This window comes from Ammospiza caudacuta, chromosome 12 (genome assembly GCF_027887145.1).
Source record: "Ammospiza caudacuta isolate bAmmCau1 chromosome 12, bAmmCau1.pri, whole genome shotgun sequence".
NCBI classification, from domain to species: domain Eukaryota; kingdom Metazoa; phylum Chordata; class Aves; order Passeriformes; family Passerellidae; genus Ammospiza; species Ammospiza caudacuta.
In genome coordinates this window covers 5,518,336-5,544,578 of record NC_080604.1, presented here as the reverse complement: position 1 = coordinate 5,544,578, position 26,243 = coordinate 5,518,336, and the positions used below count along the sequence as shown (strand labels likewise).

General features: G+C 41.4%; 2 protein-coding genes across 2 annotated transcripts; one reads left to right on the top strand and one right to left on the bottom strand.

Annotated features, from left to right (window-relative positions):
- Positions 1–268: 268 nt before the first annotated feature.
- ATRIP (ATR interacting protein) lies at positions 269–11,821 on the bottom strand. The gene is made up of 13 exons (XM_058812984.1): positions 11,545–11,821; positions 10,302–10,384; positions 9,177–9,347; positions 8,466–8,578; positions 8,009–8,169; positions 6,929–7,027; positions 6,352–6,478; positions 4,883–5,611; positions 4,221–4,363; positions 3,578–3,669; positions 2,645–2,725; positions 2,152–2,398; positions 269–1,696 (listed from the first exon to the last, which is right to left on the bottom strand). The coding sequence occupies exons 1-13, from the start codon at positions 11,819–11,821 to the stop codon at positions 1,635–1,637; spliced, it is 2,385 nt and encodes a 794-aa protein (XP_058668967.1). The 3' UTR covers positions 269–1,634.
- Positions 11,822–14,522: 2,701 nt separating this feature from the next.
- On the top strand, positions 14,523–15,857 carry LOC131563139 (protein BTG1-like). Its single transcript, XM_058813037.1, has 2 exons — positions 14,523–15,065; positions 15,204–15,857. The coding sequence occupies exons 1-2, from the start codon at positions 14,948–14,950 to the stop codon at positions 15,554–15,556; spliced, it is 471 nt and encodes a 156-aa protein (XP_058669020.1). The 5' UTR covers positions 14,523–14,947; the 3' UTR covers positions 15,557–15,857.
- Positions 15,858–26,243: the final 10,386 nt, after the last annotated feature.

Here is a 26,243-nt window from a genome sequence, read left to right as displayed (position 1 = left end):
TTTTTGGTTTTGAGGAAGGAAAGGGCTTTTACATGCACTTTCCAGGCCTTCCCTCTAATCCTGAAGACCAGGAAATGTTGTTTGGTGGTTGTTTTTCTTTTTTTTTTTTTTTTTTTTTTTTTTTTGAGTTGCTTTGTTTATTTGCTTATTTATTTTACATAGACAAGTGAAATGTTTTTTGTCACACCAATAAATGCAGCTTGTCTTGTCCAGTGCCTGGTGACACTTCCAGGTTTGTGACCATGCAAGCACACACAGGGGCTTGGAAGGCTTTGCTGCTCTGTGCCTGTGCATCCTTCCTTGGTGCATCTCAGCAGGAACATGGCAGTTTTCCAGATGCTACCAGGGACCTGAAACCTGTTACTGAGAGGAGCAGCTGGCAGCTTGTGTTTCACAGAAATGACCTGGCCCTGCCTGCTGCAGCTGCTGCTCAGAGAGGAGGAGGCTGAGCCCAGGCTGAGGGGAGGAAGGAGCTTTGGGCCTCTGGAGGTGCAGGATTATTATCCCAGTTTTTGAGCCAAGCCAGGAGCTTGCTGAGCACCCTGGAGCGGGCTCTCTGCTGCAGGGCAGGGCACAGCCTCTTTGGCAATGACCAGAGAATAGAATGTCTCCCAATTTTCCAAAGGCTTCCTTCTCACTCTCATGCAATCTCTTGTTCTCCTGGTTGCTGGATCCAGGCTTGTTCTTAACCAAGCCCCTGCTGAAAATGGAAAAGAGCTCTCCCATCTAAACACAGGTCTGGGCTCATTTTAATAACTCACTTCCCTTTTTAGGGTCTGAGGCCCAGCTGGTGACCTGCAGCCCAGTGGGACAGTGAGTGAGGGTCATGCACACTTCAAAGGTGGGGCAGCAGCTCTTCCTCCAACCTTTGCTGCTGAATCCTAGCAATGGATGGGAGGCTCTTCCATTTCATCATGACCAAAAATCCCAGGCATTGTGCACACATTTAAATATCCTTCTATTGCCTAGGATGCAACCCTCAACAGTGCCATCTCTTTTAAGGTGAATTGTAAAATGTAAGTTCTAGTATTGTTTGGTTTGGCATCTCAGTAATTCCTCTTTCAGGAGATTGGTCATCTGACCTCAATTTCATCAATCCTCAGCAAGAAATTCAAAGCCCTGTAGTGAACTGCCAATTCTTAAGTTGTTTCTAGAAGGATTTTTAAAATCACTATAAACTGTTTACTAATATCAACAATATGAAAATTTTGGAAGTCACACAAGGAAGAAGTGGTACAGCTACAAAAGGCACAAGGGTTTTCAAAAGGCTTTCATATATGAATGCAGTGATGCCAAACACCTCAGCACCACAAGTTCAGCTGTAGTCACAGGAAAATGGAGAATAGAGAGAAATTTCCATTCCATTCACAGTGGTTTCATACAGGATGGAATTCATTACCAGAACCAGTCATAAACCATTGAGTGAGTTTGCACAGCAGTATCACTCTCATCAGAATTCCTTTGCTTTCAGCTACATTTAGATAGCACTGAAATAATTGCAACAGTGAAAAGTGTCTTAGTTGTGCTGTGTTTGAGTGCAGCCCAAGATTAGCACTTGAAAGGATGATTCAAAGTTCACATTTACATTGGCAATGATGATTCAGATGAGGAAGGACAGAGATCTTTGCTGTTGGCTAGCTGGAGTCTGTTCCTTGCTCTTCTGGCTCAGGAGGATACAATTCATCCAAAATCAGCTCTGCAACAAAAAATAATAATGTTTCAGAGGATGATTTTTTCCCTGCTTCATACAGTGTAATTATAGCTGGTATCTGCATTTTAGAACATACTGATGGTAGAAGACCACAGCAAATAACATTCTTGAAGGTTCCATGCAAACAGGTCTTTGGGTTTGTCACACAAACATCTCCCCTTCTTTCCTTTAATGCCTTTTTTAGGGACACATTCCACTATCCCAGGTTGCTCCAAGCCCCATCCAAGCTTGCCTTGGACACTTCCAGGAACAGAGCAGCTGCTCTGGGCAACTGTGCCAGGGCATCCCCACCCTCACAGGGAAGAATTTCTTCCTAATATCCAGTCTAAACTCCCTCTAGAGGTCTGAGCAACAACCAGCTGTGGTACTTGTTAAAAGAGAAAAGTGATTTTTTTTATTTCTGCAACATGGAAAAAAGCCAACATGTGACACATTTTTACCTTCAGAGGCACTCAGTTTTTGAGTCTTTTTGAGAATGGCTCTTATGCCTGGCATGGCTTGGTCATATTGATGGAGAACTTCCAAACAGTGCTCATGGAACAGTTTATCTTTTTGAGACAGGCTGTGCAGCAGTAAAACAGCATCCCTTAAAAACTGAATAACTCGTTCCCTGTGTGCACACAAGCTGCTCTCAGATCTGATCTTCATCCACTGTCTGTGCAGCATCACAATTAGTGTCTTCACCACCTGCAAGGAAAAACAGTGCCTCAACACACAAAGCAAAAATATAGGAGCAGAAATTTCAATATGAACTTTATTGCTTAATCTCTTCAAACTTTCAAATGTCAGGATATTTTCTAACAAGACAAAGCCAGCTTCCTCTAAAGTACACAACACTTCTGTTTCTCTACAGCAAAAAAATAAAAAGGGCAAAAAGCAATTTCAGCATTGAGTACTGGGAATTTGTCAGCAGGGTAAATTGGGGGAACATACCTCGAGGTAGCACTGACAGTCTGTGCCAGGAAATAAAACTGCTCTGGAGCACCACATGCAGCGTGTCAGGAGCCTCAGAGTCTGTTACAAACACAGGCTGGGTTAGAGTCAGAGCCAGCTTAGGATAATTCATTCCTAGTTTCAAATAGGCTTGGGGTATTTTTTTCTCTTAACAGCTGATGTCTTTTATCCTCAAAGTTGTACAGGTTTTTTTCCCTGTAACACTTCATAGACAGAGTTTGCCTTGCACAGAAACCTCAACTTTCTTATGAGCAAAGCTGACAAGGTCAGGGGCCTCTAATTCACTGCATACAAATAATGTGTTTACACTTACTATAACAGTGCAGCTGGGGGTAATGGAAAGGGTTCCAAATTCTTTAAAATGAGAGAAGTAGAGCAAATAGAACCTCAAACAAGTCTGTTGTCACTTCTGTCTGTACAAACAACACAAATTAGGTTTAAAAGGTATTCTTTCTATATATAATCATGACTGTTAAAACAGCAAGGTAGCATTTCCATTCATTGCAAGGAATATAAATCCTAATAATTAGATTCCTAACAGAATGCCTTTAAATGCTATAAATACAATCAAACTGAAATGCAAATCTTGCTTCTTTTTACTCTTCTATTGCTCTAAAAGGAAAATAAAGCTTAGTGCTGAACATCTACAGCCATCCTAGGGTCTCCCTTGGTTTTTTCAGTGACTTGAAAGGCTTTTATGAGCAATGGTCTCTTCAAGGATAGTTACTGATTCAGTTTCAGGCAGGTCCTTTCAAAAATCAATGTAATCCCTTACTGCAAGCCCATACTGGCAGTTTTGTATTTCAGCTAGAGAAGAACTTGTTTTCAGACAATTTGTGCACAATCCTGCTCCTCCCACTCCCCCAACTGGAAGAAGAAGGAAAGAGCACATGGACACTCAGCCATGGTTACCTCTTGCTCCAGCTGAAGCCAAAGCATTTCAGATGCTGATTTGTCTGGTCTTGATGTTATGTACATGTAGAGTGCAAGGAGAAGGCAGGTGTCTGAAACAGAGAGAACTTTGTTCTTTTTCCAGCCAGCCACTTGTTCATGACAAAAATTAATGCTATCAGGCAAGAAAACATTTTGAGTTCTGTCCTAGGGCTCATAGTACAGGCTCAGCTTCTTGTTTTACTTGCCACATCTTCAGCAGTGCTGAGGAAATTGGTACCCCTAAACCTTATCTTTGCCTTTGTGGTAATCCTGTCCTGGTTCATTCATAAGGAATTGAAGAGAGATCATCTGTCATGCAGAGTACTGGAATCTCTGAGCAGTGCCATGAGCACAGATAAATTTAACTTCAAAACTCCTCAAAGCCCCTTTCTCCTCATCAACCTTAAATACACATTCTAGAAAGTGATTTTAAAATGGCTATCAAAAGCACTGCTTTTAGACAGACACCACAACACAAACACTCTCCAAATCATAAGCAGAAAACAAGTTTTCAGGTAACAGAGCAAGCTTGTGGCCTTCTGAGGTTTCAGCACCTTGGAGCAAGGCCTGTTAGCATTACTGTGGGTCATGGTAACAGTTCTGTGTCTGCTGCAGGGTTTACCTGAATGGGAGCAGAGCTGAGCAGCCAGCAGGTGGTGCTGAGCAAGGGCTCCCAGCAGCCTCACAGTCAGAAGCACGGCAGGCACAGGGGTCTCGGGCCGCAGGCAGCGCTGCAGCACCTGAGAGCTCACTAAGTGCTGGAAACTTCAAAACAAAACTGGGTTAGAAAAGGGAAGTGCAGTCACAAGTTGGAAATACACTACTTTCCTGTAGACAGTATCATAATTTGTGCATTTTAAGCTATTCAGAACATAAAAAGTATGCTGGAAAACATTGTTACTTTGGCAGTCACTCTGCAGTTCACTCTGGCAGTTATACCTGCCAGAATGAGATCCTGTGCTTTTCTTCCTTATGCACCTCCCAGCAATCACAAAAACCCCAAAATCAGTGTTACAAAGCTTCTTCACTTTCAATGAGGCAACAGCATCTGCTTCATATGAATATCATCAGCAAACCTCGTTACTGATCAGGGATGATTATTACACTCATTAACAGCAAAGGCAGTAGCAAGATCCTCAGCTGCTTCTCAAATATGATCTGAGATGTGATTTCTCTCATACATAGCACAACTTTTAGTAGAAGTTGCCCAGATGAGTTTTAACAGAGAATGAAAACTACTTAACAACAGACTCTGAAATAATTTTAAAGCTATTACTGACTTACTTTATTAATAAGTCCATAGTTGAATTTTCAGCTAATTTTACCAAAACCTTTAGGCTTTGGCACAGGATATTGTCAGTCTGGGAACCCCTTGCAGCAGAAAAAGCTAAAATCTGAAGCAGCTTTTTAAACAAAGAATGTTGAGCTCCATCAGTATTGGGAGGATCCTGTGGAGCAGCCAGCCCTCCTTGTGTCCTGCTCTCTTCTTTATTGTCACACTGATTGTCACACAACACATTTTTGTCAATCTTGGAAACCTGTTCATCTCCAGCAGCAGAACTGTTCTCCATTTCAGCAGACAGCAACGTGTGGACAACATCCCAGCTGTAGAACACCAGATAATAGAGGATCCCCAGTGACACAAGAGTAGTTTCTTCAAGGTTTAGCCTGCAGTCCTCCTTGCCTGGGCCCGTGTTTGTGCTGGCTCTGGAAGCAGCAGTTGGGTGGGTGCCACAGGCTCCATTCCCTGGCGTGTCCCCGAGCTGCTCCGCTCGGCAGAAGGCACCGATGTGGTGCTCCAGCAAGGGCAGGAGGTGCACAGCACCTGGGATCCTGCTCTGTGTGAGGGGCAGGAGCCCTCCCTGGCCTTCTGCTGGCCTTCCCTCACATAATCCTTCATCCAGAGCAATCAAGTTCAGTCCTGTCATTGCCAGTTTTTGAGCTTCTTGCAGGAATACAAGAGGAGCGATTCCTTCTTGAGTTGTCCTGCTGCTGGGGAGTTGTGTGGGCTTCCTGTCCAAATAAAAGTAAAAGGGAAATGCTTCACAAGAACAGACTTGAAATCCAAGTTATCCATAATATGAATTGAATAATAGAAAAGCCAGAGAACTAAGAGATGTCTGTTTCCAACATAGGAAATAAAGGGGGAAAAACATCATCCTACTCCTTGATGCCTGCATGGAAGAGTAATTTCAAAGCATTCCAGGTTTCATCACCAATAAAATAACCTATCTGAAAAGCAAAGGTATTTCAGGTACTAATTCTGTAAAGTGAAGAACTATTATAATTCATATCCAATCTTCATATTTAAAATGCTTTACCAGGAAATACAAATATATCTTGAAAGGTTGCACACCAATTGTACATTACAATTTGAACACAGTTTATATTTTGAAGATATAAAACCAACTTTTTAATCACATCTTCAGCATTTTCTTCCCCCTTAACCCATGATGTTTCTGTGCTTCCCTCATTGCAATGCAAGGCTGCTCACAGCTTTACTTTAGTTCTGTGCCTTCCCCTAACTGATAATTAACCTAATTTAATTTATTTTTTAAGGATGCTCCAGTGTTTGGTATGTGTGATAATCAAAGATACAGAATGATGTTCCAAATTTTGCACTAAATGGCCTAAGCAGAGCATAATTTACCACAGGGAATGAGCTGTCCTGCATGACCAAGTGTTTCTTAGTACAGAGAATGCCACTGTGCTGAATGTGGCAGATACAGTTTAAAAAAGAAAATAAAACTTACGGATCCAAAGAGTTGGGGGGCGACACAGCTCCAGACAGAGGCTCAGAGTTGCTGAGAAGGTGGCAGAAACCCAGAAGTGACCCAGGGACTATGGGCTGCTTCATCAGTGCATTCAGCAAGATAGAACCTGGAAGGACACAAAATTTTCTTTGGAGAAGATTTGCCATCACCAACAACAACAAAAAAAACAGTATTTCAGAAGATCAGCCTTATTGTGAGAGTGCTCACAACCTCAACTTTGGTTTGGTTTTTTCATTATGAATGTTGTTTCTTAACAGGAGGATGATTTTCAGAAAAATTAATTTTAGATATTTAAATACAAACCAAGTTATATTTAGAGGTCTTTTAATTATGATCCCATATTAGCAAAATAGCTTGAGCAGAGTGATCACATATCCCAGGTGTTCTGGTGACTTGCCCTCCATTTTCTACTCCAGACATTGAAATTATGTGATGCAATTCCACTAAGACAGTACCCTAAAGAATACTTGGAGCTGACTGCTGAAAATGCTTTATAGTGGTTTTTTTAAGGTACATGTTCCCTGGTTTTATCTCTGCATTACCAGAATGATATTACCTTGTGTTTTTTGTTTGAGGACAGAGTTGTAGGAACCATTTTTTCCTGTTGCTTTGTGCTGCTTCAGGGATGAAACTTCAGGCTGGGTTATCTTCCTGTCTGAAACAAACAGGGATTGGGAGAACACAGATCTGTACACACAGCCACAGTGTTAGATAATCTTTTAATCATCTCTATTTCTCACAATTACCAAGCAAACCAAGGCCAAGCCTTGCAGAGTTCAGGAAAAAAGTAAACAAATGTATTTTTTCAAACAAATAGCATATTGAGTGTTGTTACAATAGCAATAATAATGCTAATAGCAACAAACAATAGCAATACTAATGCTTTCAGGCTACTGCATTTTTTTCTTTTTGCTGGAGTTCCCACTGCCCATATTTTTAGCATGAACATTGTAACTGACAGCAGCATCTCAGATTTTTCATGTCTCTTCCAGTAAGCATTAGTTGATGACATCCACATTTCTAACATTTATTATTTCCCATTGCTATTAAAAAACTACTATTTTTGCTTCATATTATAGCTATCTTCAACCATATGCAGGTATTAATTTCCTAAGGTTTACTCAATGAATTTTAAGACCGAATTTTGTGAGAATTATTGCCCTACACAGAAAAGAGGAAATGAGTACATTGTTTCAGTTGCTTCTTTCAATAGGGCTAAATATGTACCCTTTAAAATCCAATCCCCAAAAAGCTAGAGCAAGAATACAAAACATGCATTAGCTGACTAACAGACCAAGAAATAAGCAAATTATTTCCTGTTCTTTGTGCAATGAGGAAAGACAGATCAACAATTTGGATGTTTTTGTTCATCACACAATAAAGTTTTTTATTGCAGCCACTGGCCACTTCATCACTGTCACCTTGGCATCTGGTACTGAGGTATGAATTAAATGAACTTCATGCAAATTTCAGTCATGGCTATTTAACTCCAGTTGGTATAAAGTGGAAAAAAAAACCTAACCAAAACCAAAATAAATAACTGTGAACTGACTGCAACTGTTCAGTCACAAAATACTTCTCCAATGTAGAATGTTTACATGTAACTAAAAATGCTGCAAGCTGTACATGGGTTTACCTTCTTTGTTTGAAGTAGTCGGGGCCATCAAATTTCCTGAAGAACTTGATGGCCTAGTGGATGTTTCAGCATTGAAGGATTCCTTTGTAGGAAAAGATCTTCTTTCTGGCTGTGGAGAACATCCTCCTGATTTCACTTGTACTGCAAGATTCTTTTTAGGGCTAAGATAAAAAGACAAATCAGTATTTCTTTTGTAATTATTTTATTAAATAACAATCTGTTTTCTTTGCACTGTTTGATGTTTTAGAGATACTTCACTATAAACTCTTTGAATTTCTGTCACAGATACAAGGAAGGCTCATTTTTGAGCAAATTCCACAGATGTCATCAGACTTTTTTGTTGTATTTTTTAAAGAGAATAGATCTTAGATCTTAGATCACATGAATAAAACCTCTTCAATAGTTTAAACACATATATTGCAAAAATGAACACAAATTCCTTTTCCAACCCCCCTACCTTGTTGCTGGAACTGCCTGAAGGTGTTTGTTTCTCTCACAGTTCTGAAGTCGTGTTCTTAATTCATTCATTTCTGCATCCTTGAACTGCAGCTCTGAATGCAGGGACTGTACCTGAAAGGGAGTTCAGGGCATTTCACTGTCACCAGTTCAGGAGTGGTGCAACTGAGTTACCAGGGAGCTCCAGGTCACCATCTGCTTTATGGGAACTCCCACATCTCCATTTTTAGGAATGTTAGCCCAGTAAACACTGTCTAAAAGCCAGGAGTTGAGGCAGGAAGCCTTTGTGAGTGGCTAAGACAGAGCAAGTGCCATGCAGAGCATGGCTCCAGTGAGGCTGCAGAGCAGCCCCTGTCCTCTCCAGGGCTGCTCAGAGATGATTGCAACCAGAGCAGCAATCTCATCACAGCCACAAAGCATGTTCTGTCACTTTTCCCACTCCAACATACATCCCAATTGCAAGGTTCTCAGGATGGCTTCAAGAAACCATAAGGAAATGAAAACTTCCACCACCTGAATTTACTCCTTTATTTTGGCAGGGGAAAACCCTCAACAAGTTCTTACAAATATTTTCTTCTAGGGAAGAAAATAAAAGCAAACATTGTGTAAGTTTCACACAAATTTCACACAAATGTTCTTCGTTTGACTAAATGCTTTGGGACATCATTAAGTCATAAATCAGCATCTGCAGTTAACTGATATATTTACCAACCTTTTTGGAGAACTCTTTTTCTTTTTCACTCAAAATCTGAGATTTCTGCTGTTCCAGTAGCAGGTAGGATTTTTTCTGTTCCTCCATAGCATGCTCCATCTGCTGCATTGAGTCACGCAGAATTTTAATTTCTCCATTTTTAGTGAGAATTTCATCCTGCATTTCTTTCAGCTGCAAACAGAGGAATTACATTTAAGGATGAATATAGCCAAAAGTATGCATTTGCATCAGTATATGGTTGAAAATTATGTGTATTTGTAATTTCTAGGGAGAAAAATACTCCTGGTAATCCAGCTTAGAAATTCCACACATGTTGCCTCTAATCTTTTATTAATTAAATCATTCTCAGCTACTGTTTTCTTTAAAATAATTAAAAATGACAAAATCATTCTTCTCTTTCCCCTTCTCTGCAATTATTTTTGGGTTTTTTTAAAAAAAAAAGTGTTGTAGTCACACACATCAATAATTTATTAATTATTTGGATGATAACAGTGATAATTTAATTATACTACTACATCCATCAGGACAGCCAGCAAGCACTCTAAGACAGACAGAATCTTCATGACATTGTGTCTCTAATACTCCCTGAGCAGCCACTACCACTCAGAGACAAGACTTTGGGGGTAATAAAGAAGTTACTCAGAAAAGCAAGAAGAAAACATCAGAAAGACACTTCTCTGCAACTGTAAAATTATGATTTAATGTGGTGTACAGGTAGGAAACTCCCTGATACAGGTGGATAAAATAGAGCTAGGAAAGATACAGAGAAGGGAGGAAGGGAAACAGAGTATCTTTGCATAAATGACCACCAGAAGGTAAAGTAACAAATCACTTGAAAGTCACGTCTCAAACCTTTTCAGTTGAACAAAACAACTCTGGCTGACAGGGCAGAGAAATTATTTGATAGGGAACAAATAAAACTGAAAAATTAGCATTTGCTAATCTGAAATGACCAAGAAATAAAATTTACTATTAGTAGAGCTGTTTCTAGCACAATTATTTTAACACACCCCTGGATTACAAAGATTACATCACCTTGATTAGAATTAAATGCTTGGGACTGGATTTATCCCACCTTTTTATCAAAAATATGATATTTAGAGGAGAAGGGAGGATATTGCCAACCTTCTGTTTGACTTCTTCATGCTGTGTCTGCAGCACTTCAAACTGGAATGCATCTCTCATCAGACCATCTTCTGCTCTGCTTCCTGCTGCAGGGAAAAGCCAAAATCTGAAGCACAGATGATGAATGTGCATCACTGGTGACTCAACACCTAGGTTTTGATATTTGTCATTGCATACATCTGAATATCTTAGTATTTTATTACAATTACAAACAGGTAAACTGCCCCACCCAGCCACCACAGGAACATTGCTAGTGCTTGTGCATCAATTCTTACAACAGAAGAACCCCTGCCCCTTCAAATTTCTAATTACAGAATGGTTTGGGTTGAAAGGGACCTTAAAGATCATCTCTTATCTTAAACCAGCAAGATGACCCACAGCAAAAGCAAGCATTTGTTCTGAGATAACTTCAGTTAATGAAAAAACAAGTGTTCACTGAAAACTTATTCACCTGGAGAGGTGACAGATGTCAGGGTTGCTACAACATACTTGGATTATTCAAGATCTCTAAGGTTCATTGTGAGGAAACCCCTGCTTTCGTTTCTTTCAAAGTAAAACTGAAAGTCAGCTGTTAATACAAAGCATGCTATGCATTTATTAGTGGAAATTAACAGGGGAAAAACTTCTGAAAGCCAACATGCTACCAGAATATGATACCTAAAGCATGCTAAAAGTTTAGGAAACTCGGGTTTTTTATCTGGCAGGTTTAACATGCAGCACCCTCGTCTCACACACACCCCAGGCACGGGCTCCTGGAGCCATGAGATCAATGCAATGTTCCTGCTGGGATTGTTATTCTCGTTATTCCTTGAATCCCAACCATCCCTCTGACACCGTGAGGTGCTGCTGCCCAGGGGAACAGGCAGGAACCATTCCATTAAGGGGACTTACAAGAAAGATGGAGCAAGTCTATTTACAAGAGCCTGTAGTGACAGGATTAGAGGGAGGGGCTTCACGCTGATGGAGATTTAGGTTGGGTATTAGGAAGAAGTTCTCCCCTGTGAGGGTGTTGAGGCCCTGGCACAGGTGCCCAGAGAGCTGTGGCTGCCCCTGGATCCCTGGCAGTGCCCAAGGCCAGGCTGGACAGGGCTGGGAGCAGCCTGGGACAGGGGAAGGTGTCCCTGCCATGGCAGGGTGGCACTGGATGCGCTTTGAGGTCCCTGCCAACCCAGGCCATCCTAAAAGGACAGCAAACCCCGCCGCAGCCGCGGGCAGTGAGGGGCAACCGCCGGGACACACCGACCTTGCCGCCCGGCCCGGGGCAGCTCCGGGGCTCGCCACGCGTGTCCCGCGGGCGGATCCTGCGACAGCGCCTGCGAGGCCAGGATGTCGATCTGCTCCAGGTCGTCCGCCGTGAAGTCATCGCTGTCCCCGAAGGGGTCCACGATGCCGGTCACGGCGCTCTTGGGGCGCTTGTGCGGGGGAAGGACGTTGCGGAGCGCGGGCGGGGCGGCCGCGGCTCCGCTGTCCCCGCAGAGCGCGGGGCCGCTCCGCTTGCGCGGCCCGGGCAGAGCCGCCATGGCGGGACCGGGACCCGCGGGGCCCACACGCCGCGGAGCCGCCACGGCCACGCCCACCCCGCGCGCCGCGCCGCCCGCCAATCACCGCCGGGCAGCTCTCCCCGCACAGCCAATGGGATGGCGGCGGCCTCGGAGCCGGTTGTAAGAGCCCTTGTGATTGGTCGCGGACAGCCGACAGGCAAGCGCCTCGCTGATTGGAAGGGAGGGAGGCGGGAAGGATCGTGCCCTCAGCGGTGTGAGGGGAGGCGCTGACGTCAGCCTTTCGAGCGATGATGTCAGACTGAACGGTGACGTCACTGTGAGGGTTGTCCCGCTGATGTCACACCTGGCTTCATCCCGGCACGGTGGCGTCACACCTGGCAGCTGGAGGGCGGCTGCGACCTGTCCTGTGCGGCCGCAGGCACGAGTGCCCTCGATAGACTGGGGCCCCTGAGAGTCAGGGAAATGCGGTATTTGCAAAAGTCCCGAGCTGAACCTCCACTGTTACATTCCTGCCGTTAACATCTCTTGTCATCGTATTTGGCCTGTTTTAAAATGGACTGAAAAATGGAGTTTCCAGCTCTGTATAACTCAGGCGGGTGTGAGGCCACAGCTATGTTGATAAACCTGTTAAGAGGAGATGCGACCATAGTCTTGCAGCACATTTTTAAAACAGGATTTCAAATTATTTTCATTTCTACAAATCAGTTTACAAATCCCTTGATGGTCTTTTAAGCAAAAACCAATTCTGTTAGGGAATTCTGATTTCTCTTGTTCATTTCCCCATTGCCCATTACATGCAGGGAAATTCGATTATCAGGGAATAATTTTCTTTATCCCTGCGCTGCAGGATCAGCCTGTGAGGAGCAGTGAGGCCCAAGGAAAGCCCTGAGGGTCATTGCTCCCAGCCGTGCTGAACTGGCTGCAGGTGATCCCAATGGAGCCAGCAGCTGGGATTATTGCTCAGCTCAGGTGCACACAAAAGGGGTGGTTTCAGATGGAAACTGCACATGCAGCACTTTAGTTTTGAGGTGCTGCTTGAAGATTTCGTTTTTGTTTCTCCAAAAAGTTGTTTTCTCAATTATGTGCCAGACTGGGGAAATTGTGGAAGAGTTTGATGCTCTAAGCACTGAAGGTACCATTATTTATGGTTGGAATTATTTTTCTTTCTCTAGTGGGAATGGTAACTTAATGTTTGTCTTTGTTGTCTTGCCATAAAGAAAAGTTTCTTCTTGCTTTTAAGAATGGTTTTATCTCTTTGTGTTTAGAGAGAGAGATGCTTTGAGGAGATGGCATAAAACCAAAATTTCTTGTTTAGTTTAAAACCTCTCCTGGCAATTTCTAGTGCTCTGTTTCTACTGCTTATGTTTCCAGTGACATTTGAGAGCTTAATTCAAGTAATCTAAAAGGAACTGGAGTTAGACTTTACTTTTTCAAGGAAACACTTGAAGTAAAGTGTTCTTAATTCTGGGTGGGTTTTGTTTGGGTTTTTGCTTTTTGTTTGTTTGGGGTTCTTTTGCTGTTGTTTAATAAACTAATAGATTGTGCTAGTATTACTGGTTTTTATTATTGCTGCTTTTAAATAACAATATATTGTTTGAGTGGTATATCTTCAGTTTTACTTTCTCCTCTTCCTCTAGCTGAAGTTGAGGAAAAATTGAATGGTAGAACACTTGCACAGACTTTATTTTTAACAAGATAAAAAAAGTCAGTATCTTGGTTTTCCTCTATTCCAGGAGTTCCTGCTAAAGAAAATGACTTGCAGGGGATTAGAATAACAACAAGGTAAGTCTGAGATGTAGAATTTGCTTTAAATACTCATGGAAGCATTTTTGGCAGGGGGATGAAAGTAACACAGTTACATATCTGCTGATTTCTCACTTTTTTGTCTTGCTTACATTGAGTCTTAAACCTGAAACTCCCTGAGGAGAACACAAGAAACCAAAGTGCGACCTTAGCACTACCTGACAACTGTGGCATCTTTTGATATTTTATAGCCAGAATTTCTTGTTTTATTTGAATATTCCACTTAGGACTAATGGGTCCAGGTGTCAGCCCTCAATCCATGAGGGCAGTTTTAGCATTACCATTTGACTCTTGCAATACTTTTGGCTCCCTTTCATTTGCTTGATTCATTTGCTTTCTACTCTTACCATTACTTTAATTTCTCACTAGCAAGTTAAAATCTGGGCCCTTAATGTCTGTCCTGGCTTTAGCAGTATCTTGTTTTACTGACTTAAGAGTAAAATCACTGGGATAACAGGGACTTTGTGCATTTATTCATTTGGGTGCACACATTGTGGAAGCGGGGAGCTCTTTAGCATAATCTAGCATTGAGGTTAACAATTTATGTGTGGATTTGGACAGTTCTCAGTGCTGCTAATGGTATGTTTATTCTAAATGCTAGCAAGAGTTCTGTAACTCCAATGCAAGTGGTGTTTCTGTGTTCCTTGTTACAACGAAGGTGGATGTGAATGTATTTTGTATTCTGATTCTCAGAACAACGAGTAAAACAAAACTGAAATGGGTGACTGAATCAGACGAGGTACCAGCAGCTGCTAAAGTATGAGGTACTGACATGCAAATGGCACTTCGGTGAAAACTTGTTCTAACAAAACCGCATCTTGATCCAGACCTGAGAGCTGGTTAGGAGAGGAGTAGTCTGGGTTTTGGGCAAATGTCAGGAGTTTCCTCATTTGCTGGTAGAGGGAAAGGAAATCCGGCACGTCAGGGCGCACCTCGGGGCTGTGTGTTTGAAACGGAGGGGGATTTTAGTCTGTGCTTGTATTGCGTCCTGTAAAAGAGAGAGAAAGTGAACGAGGCAGCGGGCGATGGAGCCGAGGGAGGGATGAGCGGGGCTGGCCATGAGGGGAGCGCCGGGCCGGGAGCGCGGCCGCGCGTCGCACCCGTTAATTCCGTTGGGCTGAATGAGCGGCGGGGCCGCGTCCGGCCGGTGCCCCCGAGCGCGTCCCGGCGGGTCGGGCCGTCCGTGTGTCGGGCCGTCCGTGCGTCCGCGCCGGTGCCGCCCCCCCGCGGCCGGCACAACAAACCCGCCCCGTCCCGCCCGCGCCGTGCGGCTGTTGCGCGGAGCCGCCCCCGGGCGCGGGGGCCGGGCCGGGCGGCGCTGGCAGCGGGGCCGGGGCGGACATGAGGACCGAGATCTCCACGGCGGCCGCGTTCGTCACCCGCCTCCTGCGGGCCGCCGGCGGGGTCGGCGAGGAGCAGCTGCGGTGCTTCCGCGAGTGCCTGCAGGAGGCGATGCGCGGTGAGTGCCGAGGGGGCATCCCCTCTTTCCATCCGCTCTTTCCATCCCCTCTTTCCATCCCCCGCATCCCTCCCGCACCCCGCGGGCTCCGGCGGAGCGCAGCCCCGCGCAGAGCCTCCTCTTTATTCCCTCCCGCAGAGCACTACAGGCACCACTGGTTCCCCCTGGTGCCCTCCAAGGGCTCCGGCTACCGCTGCATCAGGATCAACCATAAGATGGACCCCTTGATAGGAAAGGCGGCGGGGATGATCGGACTGAGCCACGAGAGGCTCTTCCAGCTCTTACCCAGCGAATTAACGCTGTGGGTCGACCCTTTCGAAGTGTCCTATCGCATAGGTGAGGATGGGTCTATCTGTGTGCTGTACGAAAGCCCCCAGCCTGGGGGGAAGGCGGCCAAACAGCTGGAGAGCAGGACCAGCTGCAAGGAGGAGTGGAGGATTGGCACATCCAGCCCTTCCAAGAGTTACAACATGATGACGGTTTCTAGTTAAAAACAACTCTTCCCTGTACGATGTTGTATGTATCCCAACCTCATGGTAAAGTTAGATGTATAACTGAGCTTTTTATGTTTTTATTTTTTTTTTTTTCACCCTATAGTCATTAAAGTCGTGGTAGTACTACCAAGTTCTTTGTGGCCAAGGGCTAAATGTATAAAGCAGTTCTTTACACTGCATGTTCCTTTCTGGGCTGTGTCCTGTAAATGCACTGTACAGTTGGTGGATTGTTTTACACATTTATATTTTCAAAAAAATTCTGCATATTTGTAATAAAAACCAATATTGTAGCACTCTTTATGATGGGTTTTAGTCAAAATTGATACTTGCTAAAAAACAATCTCTAATTTGCAGAGCAATAACACAAAGGGGGGGGGGGGTGGGAAACAGATCTAGCAAACTGCACATAAATCTTTCCAGTGATTTGTCTGCACAGACTTCTCTCAGGGTCATTCAAGTTTGACTGTGAGGCACAAATCACAGAACTAACTCTTTATTTTTCCTTCTTCAAAGCATGCATTTATTTGTGGGCTGGGTTCCATCACACCCCAATATTTTAGCAAAAAGAAATGGGGAATTAGTTGTCTGGTTATTTCTAGTTGTGGGAGTAGAAAAATAAAAACTTGCTTAAAATGCTTCTGACTTGTTTTGGTAGTGTGCGTTTGTTTGTTTGTTTGGGGTTTTTGTTTGGTTTGGTTTTCTTTTCCCCCCAGGCTTTTAACATTGCTCTTAAAGCTTATTCTGTCTATTTCTAATAATTGCAGAAATCTTTGTAGTTAAAGAGGTGTAGCAGTGAACATCCATCTTTATTTCAGATCACAACAAAACACTGAGTTTTGGGAAAGCTTGCTGGCTGCCTGTCTTCAGCTGAATAATCTGGGGAGAGCTGGGTGGGTTTTTTTGGTACTGAATGGAAGCAAAAGTATTCTTCTAATATTTGCTCTGTTGCAGAAAAAAAAAGCTTGAGTTTATAAGGAAATGGAGTTTGGGTTTAAAACTGCAACTTGCACCATGTAGGAAGCTGGAGTGAAAATTTTCATCAATGCTGTAACTGCCTTGGCTTTTCTGGAAGGTAAATCCTGCTGTTTCTGGCTTTGAGCTCCTTATTTTTGTCAGGGTCTCTAATACCAGATGGATACAAGTTTTAGTGAAGGTATCAAACACAGTAGATTTGATGTAATAACAAAAGTTTTTGTTGCTGGTTTATGTGGATACTCTTAGTGTTGATATCCCAGTAAAGGATCCAATTTACAGATATTGTGGTTCCTATTCTAAGCAGCAGTGGTTTCTAATTCAGCCACAGAAGGCTGCCTGGCATTGCTGATTTCTGGAGCCTGGTGTTGGAGCACAGTGGAACACTTGATGAAAGGGAGCTTTGTCTGGTGTGAGCATGTCAGCAAAAAAACCCTCCTTGGGCTATGTCAATACCATGGCAGAACACAGAGCGAGGGAAGGGGCAAGTCTGGGCAAACTGGAAAGGGCAGAACTCCAGCTCACAAAGAGGTTTTTTCTTTGTTTGCCTTAGAAAAAGCTGTGGCTTGCTTCTTGCTGTTTGCTTATTATCTTGGAGGCAGGCTTGTCTGGTGGTATTTGTTTAATCTGGGGGAAATGTATGGTGCCATTTTCTTAGTAATTAAAACTCTAAAAATTGATTGTGTTTCTAGTCTATCACTCCAATAAATAAGTTTCTGGGTTACTTTAACAAATGGATGTTAAAGGTCTGCTGGCAAATTGCCTTTTTATTAGATAAGATTGGAAATCGGTTTTCATGACGTTGTTGTGTTCTCTCGAGGCAGTAACACTTTCCTTTTCGTCTCTGAATATTCAGTGTGGGTAATCCTATTTCCTTGGGACCTCTAAGGGATGTATTTGACACATTTGTCAGTAATTGAACAGAATAACTTTAAATCTGCTAAGGGTGAGGTGCCTCCTTTGATTAAATTTCATTTGAAGGGTAATTGGCCTTGCTGCACATTATGTTAACAGTCCACTGGAAAAGATAGATGTGAAATCTTTAGCTTAACAGGAGGTTTTCCATAGCAGGAGACACTTGAAGTGGAATTGAAGATGACTTGGGAGTCAGGATGTGATTTCCAGCTGCTGGGTGTGCTTTGAGGTGCAGGAAGGTACAGCAGGCTCTTCAGTGTCTGTCCATGTATGAGCAGAGAGGAGCCTGGGCTAACCCAGCCATGATGGATTCTGCTGCTTTTGTTAATCCTTCCCTCAGCAATGGGATGTTTCAGATGTTATATAATCCCACATCTCCAGTGTCCAATGCTCTCTGTAGGTTTGATGTCTATCATTGGATGGGCACTTTAATGCAAGTTAGATGTGATGTATTTAAGCTACTGGCCAAGAGTTGAAGTCTCTCTGCAGACAAACAGGTGGGGGACAGGAGGAGTTGAACAAAACCCACTGAAGCAAAGCAAACACTTGAGCTGCAAGAACACCCTGTGATATCTGTGCCATCTAGAGCTGCATTCCAGTGCTTTAACAAACGTCAGAGATGTACTGACAGCACAAAAGCTGTTCTGAGGGAATAGACTGCTTGGTAGGAAGCCAGGGAGGCAGTTATTTGGAGGAGGGAAAGAAAATCAACTTTGTGTTTTCCCTGAAAGGTGATAAGCTTTGTGTTCTGCTGTTGCAACAAAAAAGGCAAAATCTTAACATCTTTAAAGTAATGTATTTATCACACAAGGCTGACCACAAATCATTGGTCATGGCTTAGAACAGACTGGTTTGGATTCTGCAGGAGGGATTAGTGCATGCTGGCCTCCTTGAAGCAGTAAAAATAATGGAGAAGAAGCAGTATGTGCTTATTTGGATGAGGAGGGGTTAACTGTTGGATAACTAAAGCTGAAATAGGGGAGGAAAAATCATGCTTTTGCCTGTTTCTTCAAAATATTGCCTTGCTGCCAAATTATTTACATAGCATTTGTCTGAGTGGTAAAATCCAGCTGAGACAGAAGGTCCTGCTAGTTTATACAGCCTGACCACTTGTGTGCTGCAGTTATGGGGTATCACCCCCTGACTCAATAGCTGGGCCTGACAGCACAGGGATGGATGGCTTTGCTGTGAGAACTTCAGGAGATAAGGGGAATGTTTGTACTTGTTTCAGGTTCTATTGCCTTTACAGCTAGGTGAATTAAAATATGAGATTTTGGGTGTTTAGCTTTAGTTTCTAACCACTGTCCTCATTTCCTTATCCTCATGATGAAAGGCTTTTGCAGTGTGTAGCACTTTATACTGCCATCAAATTAAGCCTGGTTTTCATATTTAAAGGATTTAAAAGATCAAGCTCTTAAAGTTTGAGCATAAATGATTTTCTTTTAACTGGGATTTACATACATGCTTTTTGCCAACACTTGTTCCATTTTTAATGTGTGCCTGAGAATGTGTTCCCAGGGACTGAGTGCAGTGAACCAACTGATCCAGATCACTCCATTCCCACCACGGTTTGCTGCTCACCAGCACTGACAGTGCTGAGCTTCACTCCACTGAGAACAATGCACAAGTCCTGACAGAATTACTAAAATCATGCTGAAATTAACTCATTTTAATTCCTGTAATGTGTTCTTCACTGTTATTTTCTCTATAATGCCACACGTTTTAGGTGAAGTAAAAAACTTAAATAAGGAGTTTGTGATTTCTCAATCAAAGGACAAATCCCAGGTTTCTTTAGTAGCTTATTGTACAGCTGGGTTGATTTGCATTAATGAAATTTTCTCCTTTGAATGATACACTTATTATGAAGTGAATTAATACCTGATAAATTTACCTTCTTTTTACTTTTAATCCATGATTAAAAGTCTTGTAAATCTCCTGCATTTATTAGTTGTTAACTTTTTTTACATTGGGACACTTACTCTAGAGAAACTTTCTATCTGTTCCTACATACACTGGAGATAGACATTGGGGTCCCACTGATATCCTAAGGCAGCTCTCTTGGGCATTTTCTAGACTTTGTGGTTATTTTTTTCCTTATGAAACCCTAAAATCTGTTATTTTTATATTATCTGGTCTAGTCATAAGTATATTTCGTGCAGTACAAAGTTATCCACATTACCAAATACAGGTAGGCAATGTTTACTGATCACTCCCAGCTTTTTGCTGATCACTTTAGTAATTTGACCATCTTACTCTTTTTAGAAATAGAATTCATTTAAGTGCTGATGTGCCTTAAAAGGTCTTTACCTTTGTGTAACTGGTTTTCTTAGCCATTTGAACCATGGATTTTCCTCTTGTATTTTTAGCTTCCTTCAGACTGGTTTCTAACTTCACAATAATTTGCATAAGTCAGCTTTTTTCTGTTTCACCTTGATTTTCTTTAATTATGAGAATTTGGATTTAATTTTAACTGGAGAATTTGGATTTAAATTAAATCCAAATCTGAGAATTTGGATTTAAATTTATCTTGTGCCTTGTGTTGTCTCAGCGTAGCAGCCCTCAGTCATCCTTTGGCTGTGTGTGATTCTCCAGGCTGATCCACATTGCCATGGCAGAGTGGGAATTTTGTATCCTTGTGTAATAGAGATGTGCTGATTTCTGACTAATAAAGTTGATACTTCTTATAAATTATTTTTCTCATGGTTCCAGAGTCACTCTTAGTAATATATAACCTATAGGAGTAATAGACTTGTTTATTTTCATGGTTTTCTTGCTGGGGAGTGAATTTATTCCAGTAATAACAGGTGATATTTTGCTTTCTGTTAGAAGGGTATGTAAAATTTTCATTGAGAATTAAACTGCTGATTTTAGCTTCTAATTTGGGTAACTTTGGTGGGCAATGTATTTTGAGATGGAATTGCATGGAAGGATTTTTCATCTGCTTGGGAGATTCAGTTGCCCCTTGTTTGCAATCAGCAGGACAATCAATGTCTACCAAGTGTCAGGAGGCAATGAGAGGGCAAATTAATTGTGATTTGTGCCCACCTTGGTATTATCATTGCTTTAAACTCCTGGGCTCTGGATTATTGATGGTAATATTTGTATAACCTCGTTAGCTGTTATGTAAGATGTTATTTTTCACAGTGGTTCTTAAAAATCCAAAGAAATAAAAGCTGGCAAAGACAATAAATGTCTGTTCAGCTAAACTAAATTGCAAATCAGCCTTAAGTCACTGAAAGACAAAGCTGCAAATTTCTGTCTTGATAAAACAATTTCAAAACAGAAGGAAGAAGAAATATTAAATCATCAAAATGTTTGATAATGTTTCACTCAAACCTCTAGTGCTAAATGAATACCCATCTTAGAGAAATAAATTTGTAATTCTGGAGATATGCCAAATATGAAAATTCAAGTCTGAAACAAAACATATTTTTAAAAGAAAAATGGATCTATAAAAGCAAATTCAGTCTTTGTAGATGCTGTGATGCAGCACATTTCAATATGAATTTCTTAGAGGGGAAATTCTTATCAACTTTATTTGTAGTTGAGTAGTAGTGAGTACAGTGAACTTGATAAAGCAGTTTTGCTGTGGAGCTGTTGTGGCTGCAGGATGATGTTTGGGGTGAGGCAAGAGCCCAGTCATGCAAACTGGGCCTAAATTGATCATTTCAATGATCAGTTACTAACTTTGGCCTCAGATGACTGATGGCACTTGTGTAACTCCAGGCTTTTCTGCTACATGACTGGAAAAATGGACAAACACACAAGAAACTGGGGAAAAAGAAAATACTCCATGATCTGTCTGGGCCCTGGCTGCAGAACTTTTGGGCAGTCAGAAGAGAATGCTGCACAGAAGCAAGATTATTGTATCCTCAAACTACCAAACTTCATTTTACAGACTGCCACCAGGGAACTTTTCTCCACTGGGACTCTGAGGAGGGAAAGGAACTTTCCTGTTATTTATAAATATTTGGAATATTTACAAACATTTACAAATTTATTTAGCATATTTACAAATATGTACAATTTTATTTATAATATTTCAAATATTTACAAATACTTAAAAATTACATCACCTACAAGACCTAAACTTTATTTTGCATGCTGGTGATTAAAACACTAATGAGAATTCCTAGTGTTGTGCATTTTTAGATGCAATTCTACTTTAATAATTGTTCATATTTATGATACAAATATGCAGCCACCACTTTGCACTAGTCCCCTACACATTATACAGCATCATTAGCATCAAAACAACCTTCTGTGAATGTTTCTGTTGCAAATGTGCAGCCTGAGGGTTAAATTTGCATAAAGACACATGTAGGAGTGATGGAAAAGAACATAAACTACTACTGTGATTTGGCTTTTATACATTCTTGGAATGGATTACTACAAAAGCTGACCCCTTAGACTTTGTCTTATCTCACTCTGTGCATTTGGATTATCAAGAATAAATGGGATCAGAATTCTCTTAATGTGTATGATGAGATAATGTTTTATTTAGGGCTCAAAATAATGTATTACTCATACAACTCCTCTCTTCTGGGTTTTTTCTGTATGTACCAGAGGTCACATCTCTCCTGCAAGTTAAGGGATGATGCCAGAGTTTTGGAAAGGAATTTTTCCTGTGGATTGGAAAAAGATGCACAAATGTTGTGGGAGAGGGTTGTTTTGTTCTTTGTGCCTCACAGTGTGATAGGCTGACACTGAAACCATTGGATATTTTGATGTGGCTTGTGAGCTAATTTTTGAATTGATGTGCGCATGCTAAGTCACCAGTTAAGAGTAATTAAATATGTACTTGAATTTAGTAGAAGTGCTGAACATTTGATGTGGAATTAGGTGTTTTGATGGATGGAGGTTTTGCTGAACAAAATTAATTCAGAGTCATGAACTGTGATATTTATGCAAGACTTGATTTTGTCATTAGTCTTTTCACTGATGTTTAGCTCATGTCTCTGACAGGCCTTGTTCAATGACTCAGTGCTATGCTTTTTAGGTTGTTGCTCTGTAGGAGTCAGTGGAATTCCTCCTGTGTTTAGCATTAAAAGCCTTTTGGCTCAGGGCTGGATGAACACTTGAGGCACTTGCACTGTTTAATTGAGCCCTGGGTTAGATTCATCGAGCTGCTTCCAATTGCTGAAGGATCCAATGAAGATTTAATTGTAGCTGAAACCTGAGCTGTTCTGTGAGTCACCTCAGCAGAAAGGAGAATAATTTATCAGTGTTGTGTCACAACTGTAAGTGTGCACCATATGGCTTGATGGTGTATTCAGGAAAGCTGTGTGTGTGTGACTTCTAAAATATTTCCTTTTCTTTACACAAACCTTTAATACTGATTCTTTTTCTAAATGATTCTTATTCTAAATTTCTAATTTCTAAACCACTGGACATTGAACATCCCCAAAGGGCTTTATTTTAGCTGTGATCCAGAGGAGGCTGTCTCAGTTTGTGACTAGAAATCAGCAGAAAAGCACCTACCAGGGCTTGTCCTTTCCCCTTCCCTGCTTCCCTTTCAGAATCTGTCTTTCACATCATCTTTTCTCATTAAATTGTTAAACATTTGCATCAACATGAAATGAAGAGAAATGAATGTTTGTTTATTGGTGGAGAGCACAGCTTGATGATGAACTGGGCAGTAACCAGCATGGATAAAAAGGGAAGGTGAATGCAGAGGCATTTCTTTCCAGCCCTATTCCAGCTCCTGTTTTTGTAGCAGACTGGTCAGTGTAACACTATATTGCAGTGAGCCTTTTGTGCTCTGTTCTAACTGGCACCAGGATTTTAAATGGCCTGGGAGCTCCTTTTGCAAAGAGAATTTTCTGTCCCACTATCACTTCACAGGGAACTGTGCTTGGGAATACTGAAATCTGGTATCAGCTGTGTTAGCTATTGTGGGGGCAAGCAATGATACTTTTGGAAAAACTTACCTGTAACATATTCAGCACATCAGACAGCATCTTAACTACTACTTACATCCTTTTTTTTCATATACTTTCTGCTAATCACTTTTAGAACCCTTGCAATTTTACAGCATTTTTTTCCTTTGGTGGTTACTTCAGTATTTTTAAAGATTGGATTTTTGGGGGTGACAGTGCTGGCTTATTGTCCTTTTTGTAACCTATCTCCCAGTGTGGGTAACTGCTTGTAAACTAAATATTTCACGTGTGGCTGTGGTGAATTATTTCCACTGCTTCAGGCACATAATAAGACAAGTTAAAGCTGGAGTTCCATTTTCAGCATCTCAGCTTTATGCCTATTCACAGCTGGTTTTATTCTTGTTTAAAATTGCCAATGAAATATATTGTTAAACTGTGACAGCAGTAAGTATTCTTCATTTATACTGTTGGCTCCTGTTTCATGCCCAATTTGCAATTGCTAACCTTTTCCCCCCTGAGTGCATGTTGATGGCTTTAATTGGTATTTGTTTATTTTGGTTTGAAAATCATTGAGTGTTTTTCCTTCCTTCTGTTCCCCCTAAATTTGTAAGCACTGTTTTCACAGTGGGATCCATGTGGATGCAGCCAAACTGTTCTCTAGTTTTTTTCCAATATTCTTCTTTCCTACATGTGCCACATCAGTGATGGCTCTCACCTCATTCCACCACCATTTCCCAGTAGCTGCTGAGTGTTTTCCCTGCTTCAGAGGAATGGGACCCCTGTCCCCCAAGAGACACTGAAAGGCAGGTTACCATTTACAGCTGTGCTCCTGTGCTCTGACAGACCTTTCACTGTGCTGCAGAAAAACAGAGGAACAAAAAATACTTGTATGCCAAACCTAAAGGTAGTTGCCTTTTTATAAAAGGACAAGGCTGACCTTTTTAATGATTAAGAGTCTTGAATTTTTTTTTCCTACCCTTGTGGTTTATTCATGGACCTGCTATTTGCATCTTTCTTTATACTTTTTGGAAAGAGACTATTTTTTATATTTTTATGCCCACTTGTTGCCTTTGTGGATATCTCCATATAAAACCAAATAAAGCAGTAGGTCAGTGTTCTTTCTCTCATGTATTATATAAACACCCCATTCATATAAAAGGGTTTCTATGCATTTGTTGTAATTGGAATGACTAATCAGTAACACTTCCTTTACTTTAGACATCTTATTGGAATAATTGATTTAGGAAATCAGTGGCAGAGGAGTGGTTACTTTTGCTAAAGGCAAATATTTGTTACAACCAAATATTCTAGTTTGTTTCTGCCAGAGTTAAAAACTAAAATATATGTGAAACCAAATGGGTATTTCAAGTTGGCAGTAATGTGAAGGAGTGGGCCTGAAACCTTGATAGCAAGAAATAACAATTCCCTTTATATCATGCACCATGGTTCAAAAGGACAGTATGATGCTTGTGAAACTTGGCTACCATTTCACTTTATTCCTAACACGTGCATGGGTGTGCCTGCTTTGAAGATCTGGTGAATATCATCAAGACCTTGTAAAGCTTATCTGTGTACAGGGGTAACCAAAAACCTCTAAGCTACACCTGTCCTGGTAGAACATAGTACAGCAGGAATGCTCCTGCAGGAAGGAAATTACAGCTCTTCTTTATAGAAATAAAGTGCAGTATCTCTGGTTATGAAATAAAGCCGCACTTCCCAAATCTACTGCTGGTAAAGGGAAATTCCTGATAGATCAAGCTCTTCATGTGTGGGGTTTTTTATTCCAGTGAGGTCTTTGCTCTGTCCCAGTGTTCCAATGATCTCTTGTCTCAGTAAAGAGATAATGCATGAGCAGGATTATTTGGCATTCCACCAAAACATGCTGCAAAATCCCCCTGTGGGAAGAGCCCAGAGTGGTAGAATGATGCCTGTGGGCACATGAGGGGAGTGAGGGCAATGGGAAATAAAAGGGAAATTCAGGGTTTTCTCAGGATTCAGGAGGGCCCTTGGGAAATGTTTACAGAGTGGAAGAAAATGCATTTGGAGGAAGGCTAAAAGCGTAGAGGAGAAAATCTGTATCTTTGTCCTTTACTCTAAATGATCACAGAGTGATTCTTGTACAAAGATTTTCTTATAAATATTTTTTCCACCTCTCAGGAAGGCTGAGTTGTCCAGGAAGGTTAATATTTGTACAACTGTACAGAGAACAAGTAAGGTCTGGTTAGGCTCCTTTTTTGAGCCTGTGAGCAATTTCTGGTGAGCCAGATTTTGGCAGATACCATGGTTATTCTGAAATGGCATTTTGTCCCTTTGAGTCTGTGTGAATCTAATCTCCTCTAAAGCCTCTTTATGCAATTTTGGTTTAGTGCTGTGTCCTGGATAAAGAATAGTTATGGTATGATTTTCACATCATGATAAGTTATGTTCTAGGACTAAACTCTGAAATGCAATTTGCTTAAAAAAATAACAGTTCATGCTTAGGACCTTTGATATTCTGCACTTTTCTTGTATTATTTGCTTTTGTCTTCCTTTCTTCTACTTTTTGACTGCAGCTTTACATCTGTAATCCTCACCTCCTATTTTAAGTTTTTCCTTTTATTATTTTCCATTGACTTTGAACCTCTTCTGGTGCATTGAGACTAAAAATACAGCAAAAAAAAAAAAACATCCTTAAGCTCAGGGTGACCTGCTATTCCATACTAATTTCTTCATTATTGTTTCAATGCTAAAGCTTTTTAATAAAAATTCAATAAGATAAATTGGCATATTTTTCAATAATTTCATTTAAAAAGGTTGTTTAAAATTTTTAAACAAACAAGAAAAAACTCAACAGCAAAAATGTCCATCAAACACTTCTGTCTGAAACAAACAGTGCCATGAAATAGCTGATTTAGGAATACTGTGGAGCTTCATCACAA